Here is a 23,150-nt window from a genome sequence, read left to right as displayed (position 1 = left end):
CACCGCAACTACAGACTAGGCCCTGCTCTCTGCAGCCAGAGAAAGCCCTCATGCAGAGACGAAGACCCACCATAACCAAAAAATAAAGAAACCTTAGAAAAAATCGTGGATCACCATAACAAATATAATAAGGAAAAGTAAAATGAATGGGCAAATGAGTGTTTTAAAAGATACATATTTAGTTAAACATACAATTATATCACCTATGTGAAATCTAAAAACGAACTAGTGAATAAAATAAAATAGAAGCTGTCTGGAACTTCCTTGGCGGTCCAGTGGTTAAGACCATGCACTTCCACTGCAAGGGACACAGGTTCAATCCCTGATTGGAGAACTAAGACCTCACATGCCGTGCAGCATGGCAAAAAAAAAAAAAAAAAAAAAGCCAGCTCACAGATATGGGAAATGAATGGTTACCAGTGGGGAGAGGGGATAAAAAAGGAAAGCTTTATTATGGAATTTTATGGACTCGTGTGTGAAACTGTTGAACATTATAGAGCACTATAGAATTTAAGGAGTCTTTCATTCAATTAAAAAGTTTGAAAAACCATACATCCAAATCATAAGATAACAGGTTAATAAATGATCAAAAAATACAGCAAGTTAGCCACCACAGAGGTCAAGAAGTGGAATGCTGCCAGGGCCCCCAGGAGAATTGCTCTTGTGCAGGATTTCATGGCGGTGAGAGTCCACATCGTGTGTGCTTCAATGAGTGGGTCATTTCTGCAGTTAGTGGCCATTTGCAGCATATCCAGCTTCTGGTTATTATGAACATGCTTGCACATGTCTTTTGGCCCCCATGTGCACACAGACGTAGGAGGAGAACTGCTGTATGTCACATCCACTGGAAAAGGGACAGGCTACCCACTCCAGTATTCTTGGGTTTCCCTTGTGGCTCAGCTGGTAAAGAATCCGCCTGCAATGCAGGAGACCTGGGTTCTATCCCTGGGTTGGGAAGATCCCCTGGAGAAGGGAAAGACTACCCACTCCAGGATTCTGGCCTGTAGAATTTCATGAACTGTTTAGTCCATAGGGTCCCAAGGAGTCAGACACGACTCAATGACTTTCACTTTCCACTTTCATATCCTTGTTAACACTGGAGACTGTCGGTCTGTTTAATTTTAGCCATTCTGGTGCTAGATAATGGAATCCACTCTGGCTGTGATTAGCACTTCTCTGTTACTAATGAGGTTAAGCATCTTCACATGTGTATAATAACTATTAGATTTTTTTTTTAAGCTGTGCTGCATGGCATGTAGGATCTTAGTTCTTCAACCAGGGAACAAACCTGTGCCCCCTGTAGTGGAAATTTGGAGTCTTAACCACTGGACCACCAGGGAAGTCCCAATACCTTTTCTGTGATATGCTGATTCAAATATCTTGCCAACGTATCTACCATTTGTCTACCTATTTATTATTGATTTGTAGGAGGTCTTTATAACTTCTGGAACCCTCCAGAGGTTATATGTGCTGCAGTTATCTTCAAATCTGTGGCGTGCACTTGAATGCTCTTCATGGTGGCTTTGGACAAACAGAAGTTCTTAAAGTTAATGTAACTTGATTGTCTATCTTTGTGCCAGTACCAAACACAGTCTTTGAAAGTACTCCAGCTTTACAGTAAATCTTAAAATCTTGTAGCATACCTGCTACAGCATTTCTCTTCTTTTTCCCTTGTCTCTTCTTGGCCCTTTGCATTTCCATAAATTTTAGCATCAGCTTGTCAATGTCTGAGATTTTTATTCAGTTCAGTTCAGTCGCTCAGTTGTGTCCAACTCTTTGCGACCCCATGAACCACAGCACGCCAGGCCTCCCTGTCCATCACCAACTCCTGGGGTCTGCCCAAACCCATGTCCATTGAGTCGGTGATGCCATCCAACCATCTCATCCTCTGTCGTCCCCTTCTCCTCCCGCCCTCAATCTTTCCCAGCATCAGGGTCTTTTCAAATGATTAATTTGGGCAGATTGACAGCTTAACAATTAAACTTCCATTATGCTAACGTGGGATAGCCCTTTACTACTTAAGTCATCTTTTAATTTTGCTCAGAAATACCTTGTACCATTCCATGTACAGATCTTACACATCTTTTGTTAGATTTATTCCTAGGAATTTGGGGGGGTGGTTATGCAATGACAGTTGGGCTTCCCAGGTGGCACAATGGGAAAGAATCTGCCTGCTAATGCTGGAGATGATCCCCTGGAGTGGACAATGGCAACCCACTCCAATATTCTTGCCTGGAAAATTCCATGGACAGAGGAGCCTGGTGGGCTACAGTCCATGGGGTCGCAGAGTCAGACATGGCTAAAGGACTGAGCACACACATGCTATGGGAAACAGTATCTTTTAAATTTTTTTTCTGTTTATTGCTGGTATATCGAGACACAGTTGGTGTTTTATGTTGCCTGTAGAACCAGTGTCCTTGATAAACTCATCTGTTAATTGTAACAGTTTGTATGTAGGTTCTTTGGGTTTATCTGTGATACAGTCATAGCATCTAAGAATAACAGTTTCATTCCATTTGTTCTAGCCCCTGTGCTTTTTATTCCTTTTTGGTGTTCCATGCTGGCTCTGTGCCTTGGACCTCATGAAGCTTTTCCCTCTTTCCTTCCAGATGAGGCAGAGGTACATATTGACTATGAAGATAATTTTCCTGATGATAGATCTGTGTCATTCAGAGAGCTCATGGAGGACTCCCGCACAGAGGCAGAGGAGGACAGGAGTCAGGAAGAACCCTCTGAGGAGGCTCCAAAACAGGACCGTCTGGTCTCTATGCCTAGGAAGACCTCTATGGCAAGGGAAGACAGAGCCCAGGATACAGCCTTTGTGCCAACCACAGGCCTGCTGGACGCTGGAAGCCCTGTCCCCACGGAGCTCCCGGGATCCCAAGGCAGCGGGAAGGACATGCTCTGGTCTCCTGCTGGGACCTTCCACAAGCCCGAGTGGGAAAAGGAGATGGATGATGACGCCAAAAAGCACCTTCCTGCTGGAGACCACCACAGGGGCAGCACGTTGGCCCCAGGGGAGCCGGAAAGCAGGGTCACCTACCACAGCACCGATGGCCCCTCGGGGCCCTCTGGGGGCAGGAATGACAGCAGGGCCGGGGACGCAATGGTGAGCAGCAGCGATGCGTCCTGGTTAGACGGCTACCCTGTGACTGATGGAGCCTGGAGGCAGACGGAGGCGGGAGAGGAGGGAGATGAGGAAGAGGAGGACAAAGGGGATGGATCAGTAGGGCTGGAAGAAAGCATCCTGGTGACGTCCAGCCAGCCTGCCCTTGCAGAAAGGAAGCAGTCCAGGAGCACCACCCTCGCTCCCAGTGAGGACGTGACTTCACTTCTTCCCTCTCAAACGATAGATGGAGAAGCTTTGGCCCTCGGACCCATGAATGTGTCTGACACTGAGGGTCCCGGCAAAGGGGCTGGTGACTTGACGGGAAACCAGTCAACCGTCCCCTGGAGATATGCCACAGAGAAGCCTCCCACATCCACCCCGCCCTATGAACTCACCAGCTCTACCCTGGAGACCGAGACAACCGCCGTCCAGAAGACACCCAACCTTACTCCCTCAACTGTCGTGGCGGCCACCCAGACCCCACCGGAGACCACTGCCCCTGCCGTCCAGGATACCTTCCCGTACCTGCTGTCGGAGGACTTCCTGGGGCAGGAAGTCCCCAACCCGGGTGCAAGCGAGGAGCTTCTCCCGACCTTGGAGCCTTGCGCTGGGGGTAAGTGTCCCAGCCTCGGCAGAGGCCCCATCATTGCCACGATCGTCACAGTTCTGTGCCTGCTGCTCTTCCTGGCCGGCGTGGGGGCCGTGTGGGGTTACCGAAGATGCCAGCACAAGAGCTCCGTGTACAAGCTGAATGTTGGCCAGCGCCAGGCTCGGCACTACCATCAACAGATTGAGATGGAGAAGGTCTAGCCGCCTTGGAGCTGGGGGGGGCTCCCCCGAAGCCCCCTTGGGAGGAAAATAAACGGTGACACATCACAGTGAGAACCGCTGACATTTCACTAGCGCATCAAACAGGGGAGTGGGCTGCTCTTCCTTCTCTCAGGTCTTTGCTTTCTACGCTGAGAAGTGGGTCTGGAAGCACCTGGCCGGGCAGGGAGGCTTGGGCGGGGTCATCACACGTCAGCAGTCCCTGGACCACCTGTCCTGGGCCCTGTCCCCCTAACCCCAGACCTGTGCTTTGGCCCTAATTCCAGCCGGAGGTCAAAATTCACCTCTTCATCCTACTATTGTCTTCTTCTTCTTCTTTTTTTTAAAGAAAGAAACGAGTCTGCAACCTGAAATTTTCGAAATAGGCGTGACAGAGTATTTGAGAGCAGCGTTATTTTGGATCAGGTATTTAATTGTCGGGAGTGGAGGAGGGAAGAAAAACAATGAGTTATTTCCTTTTAATGTTGCGATGTTGCTGAGGGCAAATGAGCCAAGATCCAGGACATAGTCTAGAAGCTCTGAGATTTTTTTTCAAAATTGTTTGTTGCAATTGGAAAGAATTTACAACTGACATTTGTTGCAAGGAGGGGAGGAGGGCGGGACACACATCCACCCTGTTTCCTCTGTCCTGTGAATCCGTCTTTTTTTTTCAAACAAGGTTAGCTTTGTACCGGTAAGCACCGTTTCCTCTCAGAAGCAGTGGCCTGGTTGTCCTTGACCAGTCTGTGCCTAGGAATGTCTTAGAGTTTTTGCCAGGACTAACAAAACTCAGTCCTTGGCTTCCTCTCTCAGGATTAACCATTTCTCTGAACGCCAGGAAGAAAGACTAACCTAGGAGGGAAAAAATGTTTAAAGAGGGCCAAGGACTAGGATATCAAGCACGGGTACCTACTTGATGGAGAAGCAGAGGAATTACAAAGGAATATGAAGTGATCCGTGCCGGCCTAGTCTTTACCCTGTTGTGATGACTGTGAGCTGTCTGGAAACAGCCTAAGTGCATCACGGGCTCCCCCGGCTGGTGAGCATCCAGTTCACGGTGTCCCAGGCATCTTATGGTGACTCGGCCTGTCTCACTTGAGACGGCAGTCCTCAGACCAGCGGCATAGATATCACCTGGGAACTTGCTGGAGATGCAAGGCCTCTGATTCCACCCTGGATGAATGGGAGGCCCTAGGGGTGGGGCCCAGCTGTGTGTGTGCATGCTCAGTCATGTCCGACTCTGCAACCACGTGGGCCACAGCCCACTAGGCTCCTCTGTCCATGGGATTCTCCTGGTGAGAATCTTGGAGTGGGTTGCCATTTCCTCCTCCTGGGGATCTTCCCAACCCAGGGATCTAAACCTGCATCTCCTGGGGCTCCTGCGTTGGTAGCTGGATTCTTGACTGTTGAGCCATCTGGGAAGCCCATTTATTGATTTGGTGTCATCTAAATTAATGTAAAAACGCACGTAGAAAGGGAATGATTAAAACAGTGTAAACTTCAATTGTATATCATTATGCATGTTTTGAGGTTGCTAAATGTTCAATGTTCACGAAAATTGGGGGGTGGGGGATGGGCGAGGATCCATTAACACGAAGCTTCTGAGATATTTAAAATAAATAATTATTTCCCCAAATAGTTACTTAGTGTATTTTATATCTGGGTTATATCACAATTGTTGTTGTTGTTGTTCAGTTGCTAAGTCGAGTCTGACTCTTTGCAACCCCATGAACTGCAGTATGCTAGACTTCCCTGTTCTTCACTATCTCCCAGAGTTTGCTCAAATTCATGTCCATTGAGTCATTGATGCCATGCAACCATCTCATCCTCTGTCTCCCTCTCCTCCTGCCCTCAATCTTTCCCAGCATCAGTCTTTTCCAGTGAGTCAGCTCTTTGTATCAGGTGGCCAAAGGACTGGAGCTTCAGCTTCGGCATCAGTCCTTCCAATAAATATTCGGGACTGATTTCCTTTACTGACTGGTTTGATCTCCTTGCAGTTCAAGGGACTCTCAAAAGTCTTCTCCAACACCACAGTTCAAAAGCATCAGTTCTTCAGTTCTCACAATAAATTTTTTTTTTTAAAAAAGGATTCTCTAGTAATCTTGAAAGTAATGTCTTAATACTTGCTGGATCTAAGACCAGCCTTTCTAAGCCTAATTCTCAGCCACATGACTTCCTGCAGCAGGATTTTAGGGCATCTGCTGAGCTCCTACCCCCTCTTCCATCTTCCTAACACCAACCAGACACCATGCTTCTCACTACAACAAAAAGCCCAGGATCTTGCTACTCAAAGTGTGGTTCCCAGGCCAGCAGTACAGACACCACTTAGGAGCTTGTTAGAAATGCAGAATCCGGGACTTCCCTGGTGGCCCAGTGGTTAAGAATCTGCCTGCCAGTGCAGGGGACATGGGTTTGATTCCTGGCTTGGGAAGATCCCACATGCCACGAGGCAATTAAACCTGTGCTCTGGAGCATACTCATACCCTTCTCATCCAGAGAACTGTCCTCGGCCTAATGGGAGTTCCCTCACCCAGGAGTCAGCCGCCCCCCACTCCCCACTCCCACCGGCTGGGCAGCCTGCGAGCAGCCAGTGACTAATGGACATGGTCACACGGAAGGTCGGCCTCCTTGCCACCAGGTGGGAGAGCTCCCGTGAGATCAGGCAGAGGCTGGCCTCCAGTGACCAGCTCCTTCCTGTGCCCCTTCTCCTGAGAGCACTCCATCACTCGCACAAGGCTTTGCTTCAAGAGATCTGGACCTGGACTTATCCAGGGGTCCAGTGGATAAGAATCTGCCTGCCAATGGCGGGAGACAAATGGGTTCAATTCCTGGTCCAGGAAGATCCCACATGCCCCGAACAACTTAAGCCCCTGCACCACAACTACTGAAGCCCGCACATTCTAGAGTCCATGCTCAGGAACAAGAGAAGCCCACAAACCGCAATGAGGACTTGCTGCAACTAGACAAAGCCCGTGTGCAGCAGTGAAGACACAGCAAAACCAGAAACTTAAAAATATTTACTAATAATAACTTTAAAAAAAGTGATCTGGACCTAAGACGTCCACCGATGGATAAACTCTTAATTCCTACTCCCCCCATTCCTGCTCGACCCAAACTTTTCCACTGTACCCTCTGGAATTCTTGGGCTGACATCAACAGAATCCCCCTGTCCTCCCCCTCCTCTTCCAGTAGCTGATGTGTGAGTTCTCTGTGCAGAGTCTGCTTTTGCCCTAACTGGCTTCTTACTCTTCCCCCCTGCCTCCTTCTACACTTCTCTTTCTGCCCGCTTGTCCTTGGGTGACAGGCATGGAGCACAGCAGCTGTCGGCTGTCATGCCTGGATTGGTCCTTGTTTGAAACAGTAAATACTTGGTTACTTCTCAGACCTTGGCAGCAAGGGACCAGCTCATCGGATACAAAGCAAGCCCCAGATTCCCAATGTTATCCCTTCGTGGGATCCCAGGTAGCCGAAAGAGAGCCTTACTTGGCGGAAGGAATGCGCCTGCATCTCCTGCAGGATCCAGGCAGGTAAGGACCACCCCCCTCTCTGTCAGTCAACAGTCTTTGGGGTGAGGACTCTGCTTCAGGAGATGCACGTCAGAAACCTCACAGACCTGAGAAAACAGCTCATGAGACACGTCCTAGAAATTCCCAGGGGGGCCAGAGGTTAGGACTCTGCACTTCTGTTGCCAAGGGCAGAGTTTCGATCCCTGGTGGGGGAACTAAGACCCTAAGATCCCACAAGCAGGTCAGTGTGGCAAAAATAAACACAAACAAACCAAACACCACACAACACGTGTCCTAGAAGGACTGGGTGCAGTCAGGACAGTCCCACCACTGGACAGAGAAAGAAAAATAGGTCAAGAGTAAGCAAAGGAAAACATTTAATGTGATTTCTTTTAAAAAAGCTTTGTTTCCAACCATTTTGCAAGTTCAAATTTTCCAAAGAGTGAGACCATACCCACTGCCCTAATCCCAGGAGGGAGGTGGGAAAGACATCGGTGACGTTTCAGCGTGGCCTGCAGACCAGGACTCTACAGCGGGCCACCTTGGATCTGTGGGTACGACTGAGAAACCGCGTCAGTGTGGCAGCCTGGGTAGGAGGGGAGTTTTGGGGAGAATGGATACATGTGCACGTATGGCTGGGTCCCTTCACTGTTCATCTGAAACTGTCACGATACTGTTAACCGACTGCACCCCTGTACAAAACAAAAAAGGTTTTTAAAAAATCAATGAAAAATAAACAGACAAGAAAAAAGAAATTGCTTCATTTCCGCCCACTCTTTCTTGCAAAAGGAGGCACCATCATCTTACTCTATCAGCTCCAAGGAGATAGCCAGCCAACTCACTCACTCAACAAGACACCCAAGCCAGATCTGGGAGGTAGAGTGTGGGGGTTGGTTCTTGAGTCTGAGGGGAAGATGCTGCAACAGTGCAGGCCATGGCCGCTCCTGACTCGAGTTTCTGGGTAGGAGAGGGTCAGTGAGGACGAAGCTGGGTTTTCCTGGTGGCATCCCCCTCAAGGAGATGCCCCAGGGACGAGGCAGCGGGCACAGGAAGTCCTTGCACAAAACCTTTGGCCGAGGCTTGCTTAAGGTCCCTTCCCTTCCCACCCCCCTCCCTCTCCTTGTATATAGTTTAAACTCTCCACACTAGGTCATTCAAGCCTGGAGTCCCCAGAAAAAAGAAGTCGCTGTTTGGGGGATGGCAGATGGTCAAGAGTTGGGACAGCTGCGATGAAGGATTAGTTGTGGGTTTTTCTCGGAGCCTCGCTACAAACTGTGTTGCCGTTCCATGTGCAAACACTATTAAATGAGAATGTTTTCTCTGGCTCCAGTCCACCTTCTCCCCACAGTTTAAGTATTGAATTTTTTTTTTTTTAAACCGAAGTAGCTTAAGTTTACAGCTCACATTAAAACTTAAAAACGGTATTTCCATCCATGTTGGCAGAAACGGGCCACTGTTGATTCCACCGGCAGTCATAATAAACCCTTTCCCACTGACAATCGAACAAATCATTTTCTGTTTGCTGCTGAGTTTGGTTCAATAAAATTTTTGTACTCTTAAAATTCCCTTAGTAAGAACTCCTAAAAGCAACATTTCCTAAGGCGGCCTCTGTGGGTGACGGCCTCAGTGGTTCTGGACCCCAGAGGTGAGCCTGACAGGTTGGTGGCAGTAATTAGAAAGCCTCAAACTCAGAAAGACATTACTGGGCTGAATACGCTGGTATGTGCAACATTTCCATTAGTTGCTTTTAATTCTTTGTGTACACCCAAACCTCCCCCCCGCCACCCCCCGTCCTTCCCTGCTAACCAGAAATCTGAACATTAACATGGGTGCAGGGGGTGTCTTTAGACCCTCCCCAGGGGGGGTCCTTGCCTGGGCTGCCTGAAAGGCCTTGGGGCTGGACAGACTCCATGCCCCACGGTGGGCAGCCTCCGTGGGCAGAGACCTAACTGCTACCCATTGGGCTGAGTGCAGGTGGGTCAGAGGGCAAGCCAGACATCTTAGCCTTGGTCTGGAAACTCCCACACAGCTTACAAATGTGCTTCTTCCCCCACCCCCCCCACCCCAAATGGCTGGCCAGACGAATGCTGAGCCCACGAGGTCTCAATCCAGGATTTTTCTAGGCTCTTCCAAGAAAACCCACTCAGGGAGGTACTGGGCTGAGGTCGCTGAGTGCAGCTGGGCTTTCATGTTACGTTTGGAAGAATTGGCCCACATTTTTCTTTTTTTTCAAAAAATTGGTTTGGTTTCTTTTGAAATAAAAACTTAGTAACTTGGTTCCACAGTCTTCAATCAAAGCAAAGGGCTGACAGTATTGATCCCACTGTCCCCAGGGGACAGTCCCTAGGATGAGGGTGGGAGGGGCTTTCAGCCCCCAGGGGAAAGACGCCAACCTCAGATACCGCCTGCAATGCGGGAGACCTGGGTTCAATCCCTGGGTCGGGAAGATCCCGTGGAGAAGGGAATGGCTACCCATTACAGTATTCTTGCCTGCAGAATTCCATGGACAGAGGAGTCTGGCGGGCTATAATCCATGGGGTCACAAAAGAGTTGGACATGACTGAGTGACTTTCAGATAGTGAACCCAAACCTCTGCCCACATCAGGAAACCCTGTGGAGACATCCTCACCCCCAGAATCCGAGGAGGACCAGAGGGAGGCCCTGGAGGAACAGAGAAGTGGAGAGAGTCAAGAGTCAAGCCTCCTTGCCTGTCCTCACGCAGCTGCAGAGAGCTGAAGCCTGGAGCTTCGAGGACGGTCAAGCGTCCATGGGCCCAGAGCCTCCCCTGATGGGATCCTGGGGAAGGGTGTCCATGCCTGAGGCCCCCCACTCTGCTTTATAGTCCCACGCTGGGACCCCTCCCCACTGGATCCCTGACTCAGGCTCTGCCAACCACCCGACCTGAGAAAACTCTCAAATCATATTTGCAGCCTGAGCCCGGCATCCCAGCCTCAGAAGGCTGCGGGCACTGAATGCCTGACTCACCAACCACCCACCTCCCATCTCAGTCAATGGCAACCCAGTCCTTCCCGTGCGTCAGGCCCCGAACCTCCAGGTCACCACCAGCCCCTCTCTTTTCTCTAATGCTCGACGGTCAACCTGTCAGCAACTGTGACTGGCCCTGCTTCCAAATCCATGACAGGACCACTTCTCACCACCCCCCCGCTATGCCCGGGGTCGCGCCTTCATCCCCTGCCTGGATCTCTGTGGCCATCCCCCGACTGACATTCCCGACTGTCCCCTGAGTGCTCCCAAGTTTCTCATGGTGTGGCAGCCGGCAAGCTCCCTGTAAAATGCCAGGGGGCCCAGGCTCTGCTCTGCTCCACGGCTCCCGCGCCACTCAGGGCAGACGCCCAGGGCCTCACTTACACTGTCTGTCAAGGCTGAGCCATCCCCTCCCAGCCACACGCTTACACCGCCTTCCACTCTGCCCCATGCCCACACCTCCCCTGGGCTCTGGGCTGTCCCAGGCCGCACACGCTGCCCGCCCTGCCTGGAAGGTTCTGTCCTGAGACCCACCTCCCCGGGTCTCTGCTCTGTCACGTTCTCGGTGACGGCTTCCCCGACCACCCTATTTAAAAACCCCAGCAGGGCACTAAAAGCTGGCTCTCTGGGACGACCCAGAGGGATGGGGTGGGGAGGGAGGCGGGAGGGAGGTTCAGGATGGGAGGACACGTGTGCCCCCGTCGGTGATTCATATCGATGGATGGCAAGCACCACCACAATGTTGTAAAGAAATTATCCTCCAATTAAAAAAATACATTAATTCAAAACAAAACACTGCAGTCTCGGTACGTCCCTGGGGGTTCACTGGTTAAGACGCCACATTTCCAATGCCAGGGGTGTGATCCCTGGTGGAGGGGGCTAAGATCCCACATACGGCACCACCAAAAAATTAAAAACCAAACAAACAACCCTGCAGCCTCATCTCCAAGCTTCCTTATCCCTCACGGCTTTATTTTTCTCCATAGCAATGATCACCCTCCGAGGCCTTGTATGTATTTATTCTTGGTTACCTGTTGTCTGTCTTTCCCTGTAGAATGTAGGCTCTATGAGGACAGGGTGTCTTTTATTTTTTCTTTCTGTTTTGCTGTGCAGTGTCTCCAGTGCCCAGATCAAGGCCTAGCACGTAGTAGGTGCTCAGTAAATATCTGTCGACGAGTGAATGAAACTAGATTCCCTCTCCTTCCTTCCATTTCCAACTCTGAGACTAACGGCTGTGCACTGTCCTCAAAGGGGATCGACTGGCCATCGGAAGACTTCGGACACGTGAAAGTATCAGGCAAAAGTCACATGTCTGTTCTCAACGCTGTTGCCCCGACTCCTTTTTCAACGGGTGCCAGCAATGATGCAGGTCAGATGGTGTGCAGACCATTACGAAGAGAAGCTTAGCCTTTGTCCTCACCATCTTTGCTGGATCAGGGGATGGGGGGAAAGGACACCAAAATGGGAGAAAGCAGAAAGGCCAGAGGAGATTTTTATAATTACCATCTTTTAGGGGTGCTTTTCTTATTTAAAAAATAATACTGATTTTCTGGGGGGGGGAAATCCATGGAAAACTGTCCTTCTAACTGAAATGGTGAGAAAGGCAGTTATAAAAGTGGAGAAGGCAGGTGTGCAGACGGGGAGGCAGGTGTGATCATGGGGAGGCGGGAGTGAAGATGGAGAGGCAGGTGTGATCATGGGGAGGTGGGAATGAAGACGGGGAGGCAGGTATGAAGATAGAGGGGCAGGTGTGAAAGGTGGGAGAGGCAGCTGTGGGCACAGGGAATGCAGGCTCACCCCTTGTTAGCTGGAGTGAGAGACGGGGGCTTCCCTTTCACTTCACAGAGTGAAGAGAAGGTGCTGAGGTATCAACAGCTTGAACTATTAGGAAAAGGAAGACAAAGAATAGTGTTTTCTGAACGTGCAAGGGACGGCTCTCTGGCTTCTGGGGCTAGCTGGTCTCCTCCAACTCCAGCAGGTCATCCACGTATTCCAGGACTTCTCCCTGCAAGGGCAACGAGACACCTCCGTGAGGCGGCTACCTGGCCTTCAAAGTGTTGGTGAACAGAGACTGTTTCCAAGAGGCCGCTGCCACCCGCCCCCGGGACTGGAGCAGCCTTTTCCCTGCTGCCCTCGGGCCCAGAGGATCTGACTTCTTCTGGGGGAGACGTGGCTTCCACATCATGTGAACTTGGCTTCAGGTGCTCTGAGACCCCCACAGACGGCGTATGAAGTGGGGGGCCCAGCACCTTCTGCAAGATCCTGCTTAGCGCCCCCTTTTCTGTGCATCCCTCTCTCCCCCCTACCCCCCTCCCATCAGCAGTTACCCCACAGGGAGACCTTCTGTCTGTGCCGCTTCTGCCTTGATTACCAGACCATGAGCTTTTCCAGGGACAAGCACCTGGGCGCAGGTTCTTTCCCAGAGCCTGGCCCACACAGGTCTCAGAAAACCTGCTAGAGGAAGGATGGCTGACTGTGTGGACACGTGTTACTGCTACTGCAGCTGAAGCCGCCACGCACTTTCTGATCTTCTTTGCATTGGTTTCTCTCCCACAACGCACTTGACCACCCTCCACCCAAGCCCTTTACTGCAGAGAAAGAGTGACTCACCAACAAGGTCAAGCTCCCCTGCCCTGGGGTCAGCCCAGGCTGACCTGCCTAGCTCCTCCTTTGCCTCTCAGCTCCTTCCACAAGAGCGCTCCCTCAGTCAGTCACTCCAGCAAATTCTAATCTATTTCTTTGTCAACTACAAATGGGCACTCGCCGTGGGCACTTGCCATCTACCACTACAAGGATTAAATCAGGTGCTGCTACAACTACTGACCTTCAACACTCCCTGAAAGGAGTTCAGGGCAGAGAGCAGAAATGAACCACTGGCAGACCAGGGCTTCAGATACTTAAGATTTTATGAGCCAATTTTATGAGGCCAATTCTTATATCTCTTCATTTCTAGAAAAGCACTAAAATCCTCCATGGTGACTAAAGACTAGCAGAAAGCTTCTGTGAAAAATATGTGCTTGATTGCAAGTATTCCCACTTCACCACAATCACACTTATACTGACCGTCCCCCTTGCTTCGTTAGAGCGGTTTCTCAGAGCTATCTGAAATGATGTCACCCAGGTTATAGTCCTCATTTTGCCCCCAACAAAACTTAACTCTCAGCTGTAATGCTGTGCAGTTTTTAAAAGTTAACGTCTTTTAGACTTTTCCAGAGCAAACAACTATCTGAACCTGAAACCTGAAACATCTGTTGCAGCTTGCTTTATAAGCTTTCTGAAATGGTAACAGGGCTACCGCAAAATTTTTAACCAGTGTTCAAACTTCCAGGTGTTCTTACACACATTTCAGAAAGCTATGAAGAACAATACCACAAATATCAGAAGACTGTACTGATGCTTTGTTTCTAGGCAGCATTTGGTCCTTTGAAATTTTTAAGGCTTAACTAAGAATTTCATTGTGTTAGTTACAGTTTACTTCAAATTATGACTTGTCATCATTTGATATAGAAATTATTTCACAATCCTAAAGCCTTTATTAATAACCTAATTACTCTGGGATCTTCAGTGGAGCCCTGTTATCTTGAGAGTATCAAGTTCAAGAATCCTAGGAACTGTGAAGCCTGGAAGAAGCCTGGTCAGTTCACCAGATGATTACTAGGCAGCTGTGTGATTTTCAGTAAGTCATGCTACCTTTCTGAGTTTGCTTCCTCATCTGTGACATGAAAGAGCTTTATTGTCTCATAAAGGGGCTCTGCTTGTTCTAACACTTGTGATTTTTCTATGTCTACTCACAGATAAACATGATCTTACTCACAGAAACTCCTGAGGAATACACACACACCCAAAAAAGATTAGAACTGATAAACAAGTTCAATAAGTTTGCAAGATTACACTATCAGTACACAAAAACCAATAGTATGTCTATATACCAGCAAGACACAACTAGAAAATTAAAAACAAAAAGGGAAACAGTTCCATTTGCAACAGGGCTTCCCTGGTGGCTCAGACAGTAAAGAATCCGCCTGCAATGCAGGAGACCTGGATTCGATTCCTGGGTTTGGAAGATCCCCCGGAGAAGGGAATGGCTACCCACTCCAGTATTCTGGCCTGGAGAATTCCATAGACTGTATAGTCCATGGGGTCACAGAGAGTCGACCACGACTGAGCAACTTTCACTTCACTTCCATTTGCAACAGAACCCAGAATGAGAAAACATTATTGAAGGAAGCTATTTTCCAGGCAAGAATCCTGGAGTGGATTGCCATTTCCTTCTCCAGGGAAACTTCCCAACTCAGAGATCAAACCCGGGTCTCCTGCACTGCAGGCAGATTCTTTACCACCTTAGCTACCAGAGAAGCTCCTCAAAGGAAGTTAAAGAAGACCTAAATAAAGAGAAAGCTATCCCATGTTCATAGATCAGAATATTTGATATTGTTAAGATGTCAACAGTACCCAAAACAATTTTCAGATTCAGCACAATTCCTATTAAAATCCAAGCTGCTTTTGCAGAAATTGGCAAAGTGACCCCATATCACACATGGAAATGTAAGGGACCCAGAACAGCCAAAACAATCTGGAAAAAGAAAATGAAGTTGGAAGACTCGCATTATCCAATGTCAAATGTAATACAAAGCTATAGCATTTAAATCCGTGCAGTACCGAACTTCCCTGGTGGGCCAGTGGTTAAGAATCTGCCTGCTAATGCGGCAGAGAAGGGTTTGATTCCTGGTCCAGGAAGACCCCACATGCTGCAGAGCAACTAAGCCTGTGCCCCACAACTCCTGAAGCCAAGCCTCGAGCCCACGCTCCGCAACAAGGGAAGCCTGTTCACCGCAACTGGAGTAGCCCCGCTTGCTGCAACTAGAGAAAGCCCACACACAGCAACAGACTCAGTGCAGCCAAAATTAAATAAATAAAATTTAGAATACACACATAAATAAATGTGTTACGTTTTAAACAAACATTAAAAACAGAACAGTGCAGTACCAGCATAAGGAGAGAAATCTAGATCAACGGGATGGAATGGAGAGTCCAGAAATGAATCTTCACATTTAACGTCAATTGATTTTCCTATGAAGGTACCCAGACAACTGAATAGGGAGAGTCTTTTCAACAAACAGTGCTGGGACAACAGCATTTCCACACGCAAAAGAAGGAAACTGGGCCACTGCCTCATATCATATGCAAAATTAACAAAAAATAGATTATAGATCAAAATGAAAGTTAAAAATATAAAAACTTTAGGAAAAAAAATAGAGTATACTTTAGTGATCTTGGATGAGCTTCTTAGCTATGACGCCAAAACACAAGTAACAAGAAAAAAATTGGTAAGTTGGATTTCATCAAAATCTAAAATATTTGAGCTTCAAGAGTAAAGTGAAAAGATAACCAACAGATTGAGAGAAAATGTTTGCGATTAATGTATCTGACAGGGGGCTTTAGAACCAGAATATATAAAGACCTCTCACAACTCAACAATGAAAAGACAAATAGCCCAATTTGAAAATGGACAAAGGAAAACAAAAACACTCCTCTGTTAAAAAAAAAGTGGGCAAAGGGTTTGAATAGAATCAACACTTCTCCAAAGAAATATACAAATGGCTAGCAAGCATGCGAAAAGATGCTCAACATCATTAGTCAATAGGGAAATGCAAATGACAACCGCAATGAGGTACCACTTCACACCTACTTCACAACTAAAAAAAAAAGACACACACACACACACACACACACAAAGAAAGATGCTACAAATGTTGATTAAGATGAAGCAGATTAGAACTTTCCTACATTGCTGGTGGGAAATGCAAAATGGTTCAGCCACTTTGGAAAACAGCCTGGCAGTTCCTTAACAAGATGCACGCAGAGTTACCATGGGACCCAGCCATTCCACTCTTAAGTATAAGAGAATCTAAAATTTTTACCCAAACAAAAATGTGTACACAAATGTACACAGTACCATTATTCAAAGTAGCCAAAGACTGGAAATGACCCAAACGTCCATCAGTCAAGGAATAAACACCACGTGGCATGTCCATACAGTAAAATATTATTCAGCAATGAAAAAGGATCTTTTTCATCTAATGTGATGCATGTTATAACACAGCTAAACTTGGAAAATATTATCCTCAGTGAAAGGAGCCAATCATAGAAACCAAAATCCATTTGATTCCACTCATAGGAAACGTCCAGAACAGGCAAATTCAGAGACAGGAAGGAGGTCAGTGGTTGCCAGAGGCTGGGGGCACAGGCTGTGTGGACAGAGGGGAAGGAATGTAAAGTGACGACTAAGAGGGTTCGGCTTTCACTTGGGTGAGGAAAATGTTCTCAAATCTGATAGTAGGATGAATGTACAACTTTATGAATACACTAAGAGCCATTGAATGGTACAGTTTAGAAAGGAAAATTGTATGGTATGTGAGTAGTATCTCACATACCATTTTTCTGTTCTAGAAAAATGTAACAAGGGAAACTGCTCATAGCAATGGTAAATGGAAAAGCCCTGATATATAACTACCATCAAGTTTATGGTGAATATATTAACATATTGGAAATATATGGAAAAAACTGGAAGCATAAACACCAACATCTCAATAGTAGTTTGCCTTTAGATAACCAGGAACCCAATCCATCCCCCTTTTCCTGAATATACTTTTCTCTACTTCTTAAACCACAGCGGCCAAGCCAGCTTGTGTCTGGCCTGTGTTCCTTCCTTTTCAGCATCCTTGTGATCTTATCCCAGGATCTGCCTCCAGAGAACCCAACCCAAGACCCAAGGCATGTGTGTCACTTCCTACTCTGTAAAGCACTTCCACATCCAAAGTGGTATTTTCTTCTCCCAACCCTGCAAGGTCAATGTTATCAGCTGCATTTTACACAAAAGAACTGAGGCTCAGGGCAGCTAAATGCATGGCAGTGGTCCATCCAACTCATGTGAATTTGTCCACAAAAAACAAATTTCATGATGACATTTTACTTACAGGTTCTTCACTGAAAACTGGGGCAGTGGAAAGAGCAGACATGGAGGCTCGGGGCTCTGGGTCTGGCCGAGCAGCTTCCAGACTTTCCTGTCCCCGGGGTTCCTCTTGTATGAAGTGAAGGGTCAGCTGAGAACAAGCCCTCGGCTGTCTTCCAGCTCTGAAGGTTGGTGAGTCCTCAGCTGTCTTAGAAAGCATTTCATGGTCTATTCCAAACACATCTCTCTAAATGTTACCCCTGCAAGCGTGCTCGGTCAGTCATGCTTGACTTTTTGCGAACTGGAGTCTCCAGTTCCTTTGTCCATGGGATTCTCCAGGCAAGAAGACTGTAATGGGTTGCCATGTCCTCCTCCAGGGGATCTTCACAACCCAGGGACTGACCCTGCATCTGTTACATCTCCTGCACTGGCAAGCAGATTCTTTACCCACCGAGCCACCTGGGAAGCCCAAACGCTAACCCCAATGATGGCTTTTCTGTGACTAGACTGCAGCAACACAGAATGACTGCCCCATAACCAGCAGAGTCTCCGTCAGTAAAGGCATCAGCTGAGTGAGACTTCATCAGGAATTTCAAGAAAATCCCAGAGAAGGATAAGATGCTTAACTCAAAAAAGACACACACACACACAAAACTGACAGAAAAATTGGGATGTGGGTTTCCCAGAGTCTTCAGAGTGCTGAGTAATTGAATATTCACTGTTTTTATAAAGTTAAAAAATGAAGCTTGTTGCTCAGACACAAAAAGGAATGAAATTATGCCATTTGCAGAGACATGAATGGACGTAGAGATTTTCATACTAAGTGAAGTAAGTCAAAAAGAAAAAGACAAATATCATATATTAATTCATATATGTGGAATCCAAAAAATGGTACAGATGAACCTCTTTGTGAAGCAGAAATAGAGACACAGACATAGAGAACAAAAGTACAGACACCAAGGGGGAAAGGGCGAGATGGGAAGAATTGGGAGGTTGCGATTGACATATACACACTATTGATACTATGCATAAAATAGATAACTAATGACAACCTATTGTACAGCACCGGGAGCTCTACTCGATGCTCTGCGGTGACCTAAACGGGCAAGAAATCCAAAAAAGAGGGGATCAATGTATCTAGGTGGCTGAGTCACTGTGCTATACAGCAGAAACTCACACAACACTGTAAAGAAACTATAAACCAATATAAAATTTTTTAAAAAACGATGCCTGGGAGCTTCCCTGGAGGCTCAGTGGTAAAGAATCCGCCTGCCAATGAAGGAGACATGGGTTTGATCCCTGATCCAGGAAGATCCCACATGTCATCAAACAACTAAGCCCATGTGCCACAACTATTAAGCCTGTGCTCTAGACCCCCAGAGCCTCAACTACTGAGCCCACTTGTCCTAGAGTGCATGCTCCGATACAAGAGAAGCCACCGCAGTGAGAAGCCCGCTCACCACAACTAGAGAAAAGCCTACACAGCAACGAAGATCCAGCACTGCCTCAAACAAATAAATAAAACAAAAACGATGCCTGGACGGCTCCTGTGATAGGTGACTAGAGGATGGCTCCCAACTCTGCCAGGAAACGTGGTGCTTCAGCCTGGGTTTCCTAGAAGCCCTTCTTGTCCAGGTCAGTCCACTGATGCCTTAAAACAGTCACAGAAACCGTGTTTCCCAAGGCCTCTTCTGGATCTCATTTCAAGAATGACGGGGCCTCCCAGTGATTTTTAACAAAGATGTGAGGAATATTTTATCTCAGTCAGTCGTATGCTAAACGTGAAAGCTCACCTCATCGTCATCCATGAGATTTTCCTTAGCAAAGTCATACAGCTCTTTCTGGAGCATGGTCACGTTAAAGAACTGGACTGCTTCCTGTTTAGACACAAACAGAGAACAGTATATACCAACCAACCATTTAACAGAATCGGGGTGCAGGGGGCACAGGGGGTTGGGGTTTCTTTGGTGAGGGGACAATGAAAATGTGCAAAATTAAATAGTGGTAACAGCCATGCAGCGCTGTGAATACACGGAAATCTCTGAATTGTGCACTTCAAATGCATGAACTTTCAACTAAATGAATTATATCTCAACTTGAAAAACAGTGGCCAACCCCAAGTGAATGAAAGAAAATGTTATGTGTGTGTGTCTGAACAGTGAGGTTGAAGGAAGATGTATGTACAGCAAACCAGGACAGCCGGCACAAATCTCAATGAAAATACAACTTAAGGGCACACGAGAAAAAATCCTCTGAAAGTGATAAATAATCCACAAGTTTCCCTGAATGTGTGCAAAACTGTGTGTGTGCATCAAAGGAATGAAATGATGATCCATCCATAAACAATCCTGCCATGGAGTTGTTAATTACGGGAAAAAAAAAAAATATGAGAGTAACAAGGGAAGCATTCATGATGAAATTCTTAGAAAAAACAAAGCAAGTTGTAAAACAGTATGTAGGATCCCATTTTTGTAAAAATAAAGAATTACATGCTGCATATACGGCATCATACAGCTGCTTTACCAAAGCATGAGACAGAGAAAACATAAAATCAAGAGGAAGGGTCAATTCCTAACTGAAATGTTTCTGTAATGCTTGAAATTTCAGGAGAGTTTACCGATTTAGAAAAGAGAACAAAGGGGTAAAGTGATAAAAGACAAAATAGCGACAGAAGCAAGTTGAGATTCTCTTGTTTCTGAAATAGCCCCTCTCTTCACACGCCAAGATGTCTCCCGGAAGTGGGATAAAGACGAGAGCGGAAACGCGGGGCCCGGGCGCCGGCGCTCACCGGTCTGGGCTGGAAATGCTCGTCCGCCAGCGCCCACTTGTCCCTGTGGTACTGATAGTACACCAGGTTCTGCTGCATGACCTTGTCGCTCTGGTCAAAGAGCAGGTAGCTGACCGCGCAGGGTGCCGCATTCTTCAGGTCGTTCACTGGGGGCGGAAGAGAGAAAACAGGAACAGGAAGTCAGCCAGCCTCTCAGGAGAAGAACCGCTCTTCTTAGTGAAGAACAGCTTCCAGGAGAAGAAGATCACTAGCAAGCCCCCTTTCCAAGCCTCTCCGACGGAACACCTGCAATGATGGGAAAAAAAACAAACAAACTCAGGGGTGAACAGGCCGTAGACAGGATCTCCAGGGAAAAGTGGAATCCATTTGTGAAAATGACAGAAGTTCCTCGGTACAGAGAGGCCAAGGCAGAAGTAACTAGTCAATCCCCGTCAGGCCACCGTGACCTGGGCTGGTGTCACATCCCTGGGGCCTGAGCAGGCCTGCGTCTGGAGACTGGACTCTCATGGAACTGACGGAGGATGTGCAAGCAAATGAGGCCCCCTTGGACCTGTACTGCCCCCTCCCCTCTTGATGGGACCACAATCTCCAGATCCAGGCAGGCCCACAAAGAGTGACAAGAAGCCCGGGACACCCAAAGATCTGTGCATCCCTCTGGGCTGGAAGAGCTTCGTAAAGTCACCTGGTCTCCCCTCCTCCTGTCCTGGTGCTGGGTTCCCACCTCCACCTTCCTTCCTGAGAGTCGCCCCCACCTACGGAGGAGGTGCTCCCTCAGCAGAGCGGTTTTCCAGGTGCTGAGATTTCTCCATGGGGGGAAAGGGAAAGGGAAGAAGGAATGAGACACTGGACCCTGGGCGTTTCTTCTGGCACATTCCCCTCTCCTTGACAACCCAGGAACAGGACATCCCTAAGGCTCTGTCTGCCCAGGTAACCGGACCTGGGTGTGAAGTAGTGCTGCCGCCTTGTGGCCTTTTCCCATAACTACAACTTTAAAACCCTCACTTAAGGACATGTCCTGTTCATCAACCCTGCAAGGACTGGAAAGGACACCTACCTTCAAGATATGTACTGCAGTAGGCTACGAAAAAATATTCAACACAGGGTCAACTTTCAAAAAGCCAACTTCAAAAGGTAAATTTCATTCATACTGTTTTTTAAAAAGTAATGGAAAAGCTGCTCCATATGACTCAGTTCAGTCACTCAGTCGTGTCTGACTCTTGGCGACCCCATAGACTGCAGCATGTCAGGCTTCCCTATCCATCATCAACTCCCGGAGCTTGCTCAGACTCATGACTACTATTGCTCAGACTCATGACTACTATTATATGTATGTGACATAATCCATATGACTACTATTAGAGAAATGTAAATAAAAAATGCAAGGAAGAATCATCCCACACCCGTCAGCATGCCCATCAGCAAATGGTCTGTGTACAAACAACAAATGCGGAGATGGAGTGCAGCGAAGGGAATCCTCCAGCCAGGTTGTTGCGAGTGTAAATCGGGTATCAGGCACTCTGGAGAACAGTGTGGAAGTTCATTAAACGAACTAACAATAGAGCTAGCATGTGATTGGGCCACCCCAGTCCTGGGCATGTACCTGGAGAAAACCAGAATTCCAAGAGACAAGTGCACCTCAGCACTTAGTGCAGCCCTGATTACAACAGGCAAGACATGGAAGTCACCACAATGTCCATCGACAGATGAACGGAAAAGGAAGAGATGCCACATGTTTACAATAGAATATTACTCAGCCATACAAAGGATGAAATGATGCCACTGGCAGCCACACTGACAGACCTAGACATGATCATACCAAGTGAAGTAAGTCAGACTGGGAAAGACAAATAGTATGTGAGATCACTTAGATTTAGAATCTAGAAAATAATAAGAATGCATTTATGCAACAAAAAGAGACTCGCAGAGTTGGAAAACAAACTTATGACCCACAAAGGGGAAATTAGGGTGGAAGGGATGAATTAGGAGGTTAGGATTAACAGATGCACTCTTTTATATATAAAACAGATAATCGAGGGGGACCTACTATACATCAAAGGGAACTCTGTGAAACACCCTGTAAAACTACAGGGAAAGGATCTGAAAAACAATACATCCATGTGTGTGGATAACGGAACCAATTTGCTAGACAGCTACAACAAACACCATAGTATAAATCAGTTCTATTTTAAATTTTTAAAAATTACATAAAAAGCAGTACCCACCATATTGCCCTCAGGCGATGGGGACCTGGGCTGGTGTCACATCCTTGCACCCTGAGAGGCTTGGGTCTCAAGACTGGACTCTCATGGGGCTGAGGGAGCTGGGAATTACATGCCATCAAAACAGCACCTCTTGGACCTGTAAGGACTGGTCCCCTCTGGATGGGACTACAATCTCCAGATGCAGGCAAGCTCTTCAGAAGCTACGTGAAGCCCAGGGCATCCAACGACTGGTGGGCCCTCAGGCTGGAAGAGCTTCCAAAAGCCAGCAGGTCTCCTGGACGTGTCCTGGTGAGGGAACTCAGCACCAACCTCGGACGACATCACCCTCAGCGGAATGGTTTTGCAGGGGCTGGGATTTGTCCGTGGGGAGAAGGGGTAAAGGAATGAGATACAGGCCCTTAGGCATTTCTCCTGGCACCTTCTGCTCCCTTGACAACCCAGGAATTGACTGATTTTCCTGAGGTTTTGGCTGCCCAGCTGATCAGACCGAGGTGTGAGGAAGTGCTGCTGCCTGTGGCTGTTTCTCGTTACTACAACTTTAAAACCAAGGTTTATGGACACTTTGACTTCAGTAACCCTGTGGGGCTGCAAATGACACCCGCCCTGAAGAAATGCCCTGGGGTAGGTCACAGGAAAAAAGTCAAAACAAGGTCAACTTTCAAGAAGCCTGCTTCAAAATGTAAATTTCACTCATACTGTTTGAAACAAAGTATGAAAAAGATGCTCTAAATGGCTATTACTAGACAAATGTCAACCAGAACTACAAGGAGGTATTGACTTG

The 23,150-nt window shown here is 47.5% G+C and overlaps 2 protein-coding genes across 3 annotated transcripts in view; one reads left to right on the top strand and one right to left on the bottom strand.

The window, feature by feature from the left end:
- The window catches only part of SUSD5 (sushi domain containing 5), a 41,985-nt gene extending 36,433 nt beyond the window's left edge, over positions 1–5,552 (top strand). Inside the window, exon 5 of the mRNA XM_043886929.1 lies at positions 2,610–5,552. Coding sequence (XP_043742864.1) covers positions 2,610–3,919 — 1,310 coding nt within the window. The 3' untranslated portion in view covers positions 3,920–5,552. The remainder of the gene's footprint in view (positions 1–2,609) is intronic.
- Positions 5,553–7,782: 2,230 nt separating this feature from the next.
- The window catches only part of LOC122683065 (cartilage associated protein), a 43,124-nt gene continuing 27,756 nt past the window's right edge, over positions 7,783–23,150 (bottom strand). Inside the window, exons 5-7 of one of the 2 annotated variants that reach the window (XM_043886602.1) lie at positions 20,148–20,293; positions 19,153–19,236; positions 7,783–8,114 (exon numbers count right to left, since the gene is read on the bottom strand). In XM_043886602.1, the coding sequence (XP_043742537.1) occupies positions 8,088–8,114; positions 19,153–19,236; positions 20,148–20,293 (257 nt within the window). In that variant the 3' untranslated portion in view covers positions 7,783–8,087. Of the gene's footprint in view, positions 8,115–11,351; positions 12,413–19,152; positions 19,237–20,147; positions 20,294–23,150 lie in introns of those variants that run through there. The other variant, XM_043886601.1, reaches the window with a different exon arrangement.

This window comes from Cervus elaphus, chromosome 24 (genome assembly GCF_910594005.1).
Source record: "Cervus elaphus chromosome 24, mCerEla1.1, whole genome shotgun sequence".
NCBI lineage: Eukaryota > Metazoa > Chordata > Mammalia > Artiodactyla > Cervidae > Cervus > Cervus elaphus.
The sequence above is the reverse complement of the archived record's forward strand: the minus strand, read 5'-3'. Positions and strand labels throughout refer to the sequence as shown.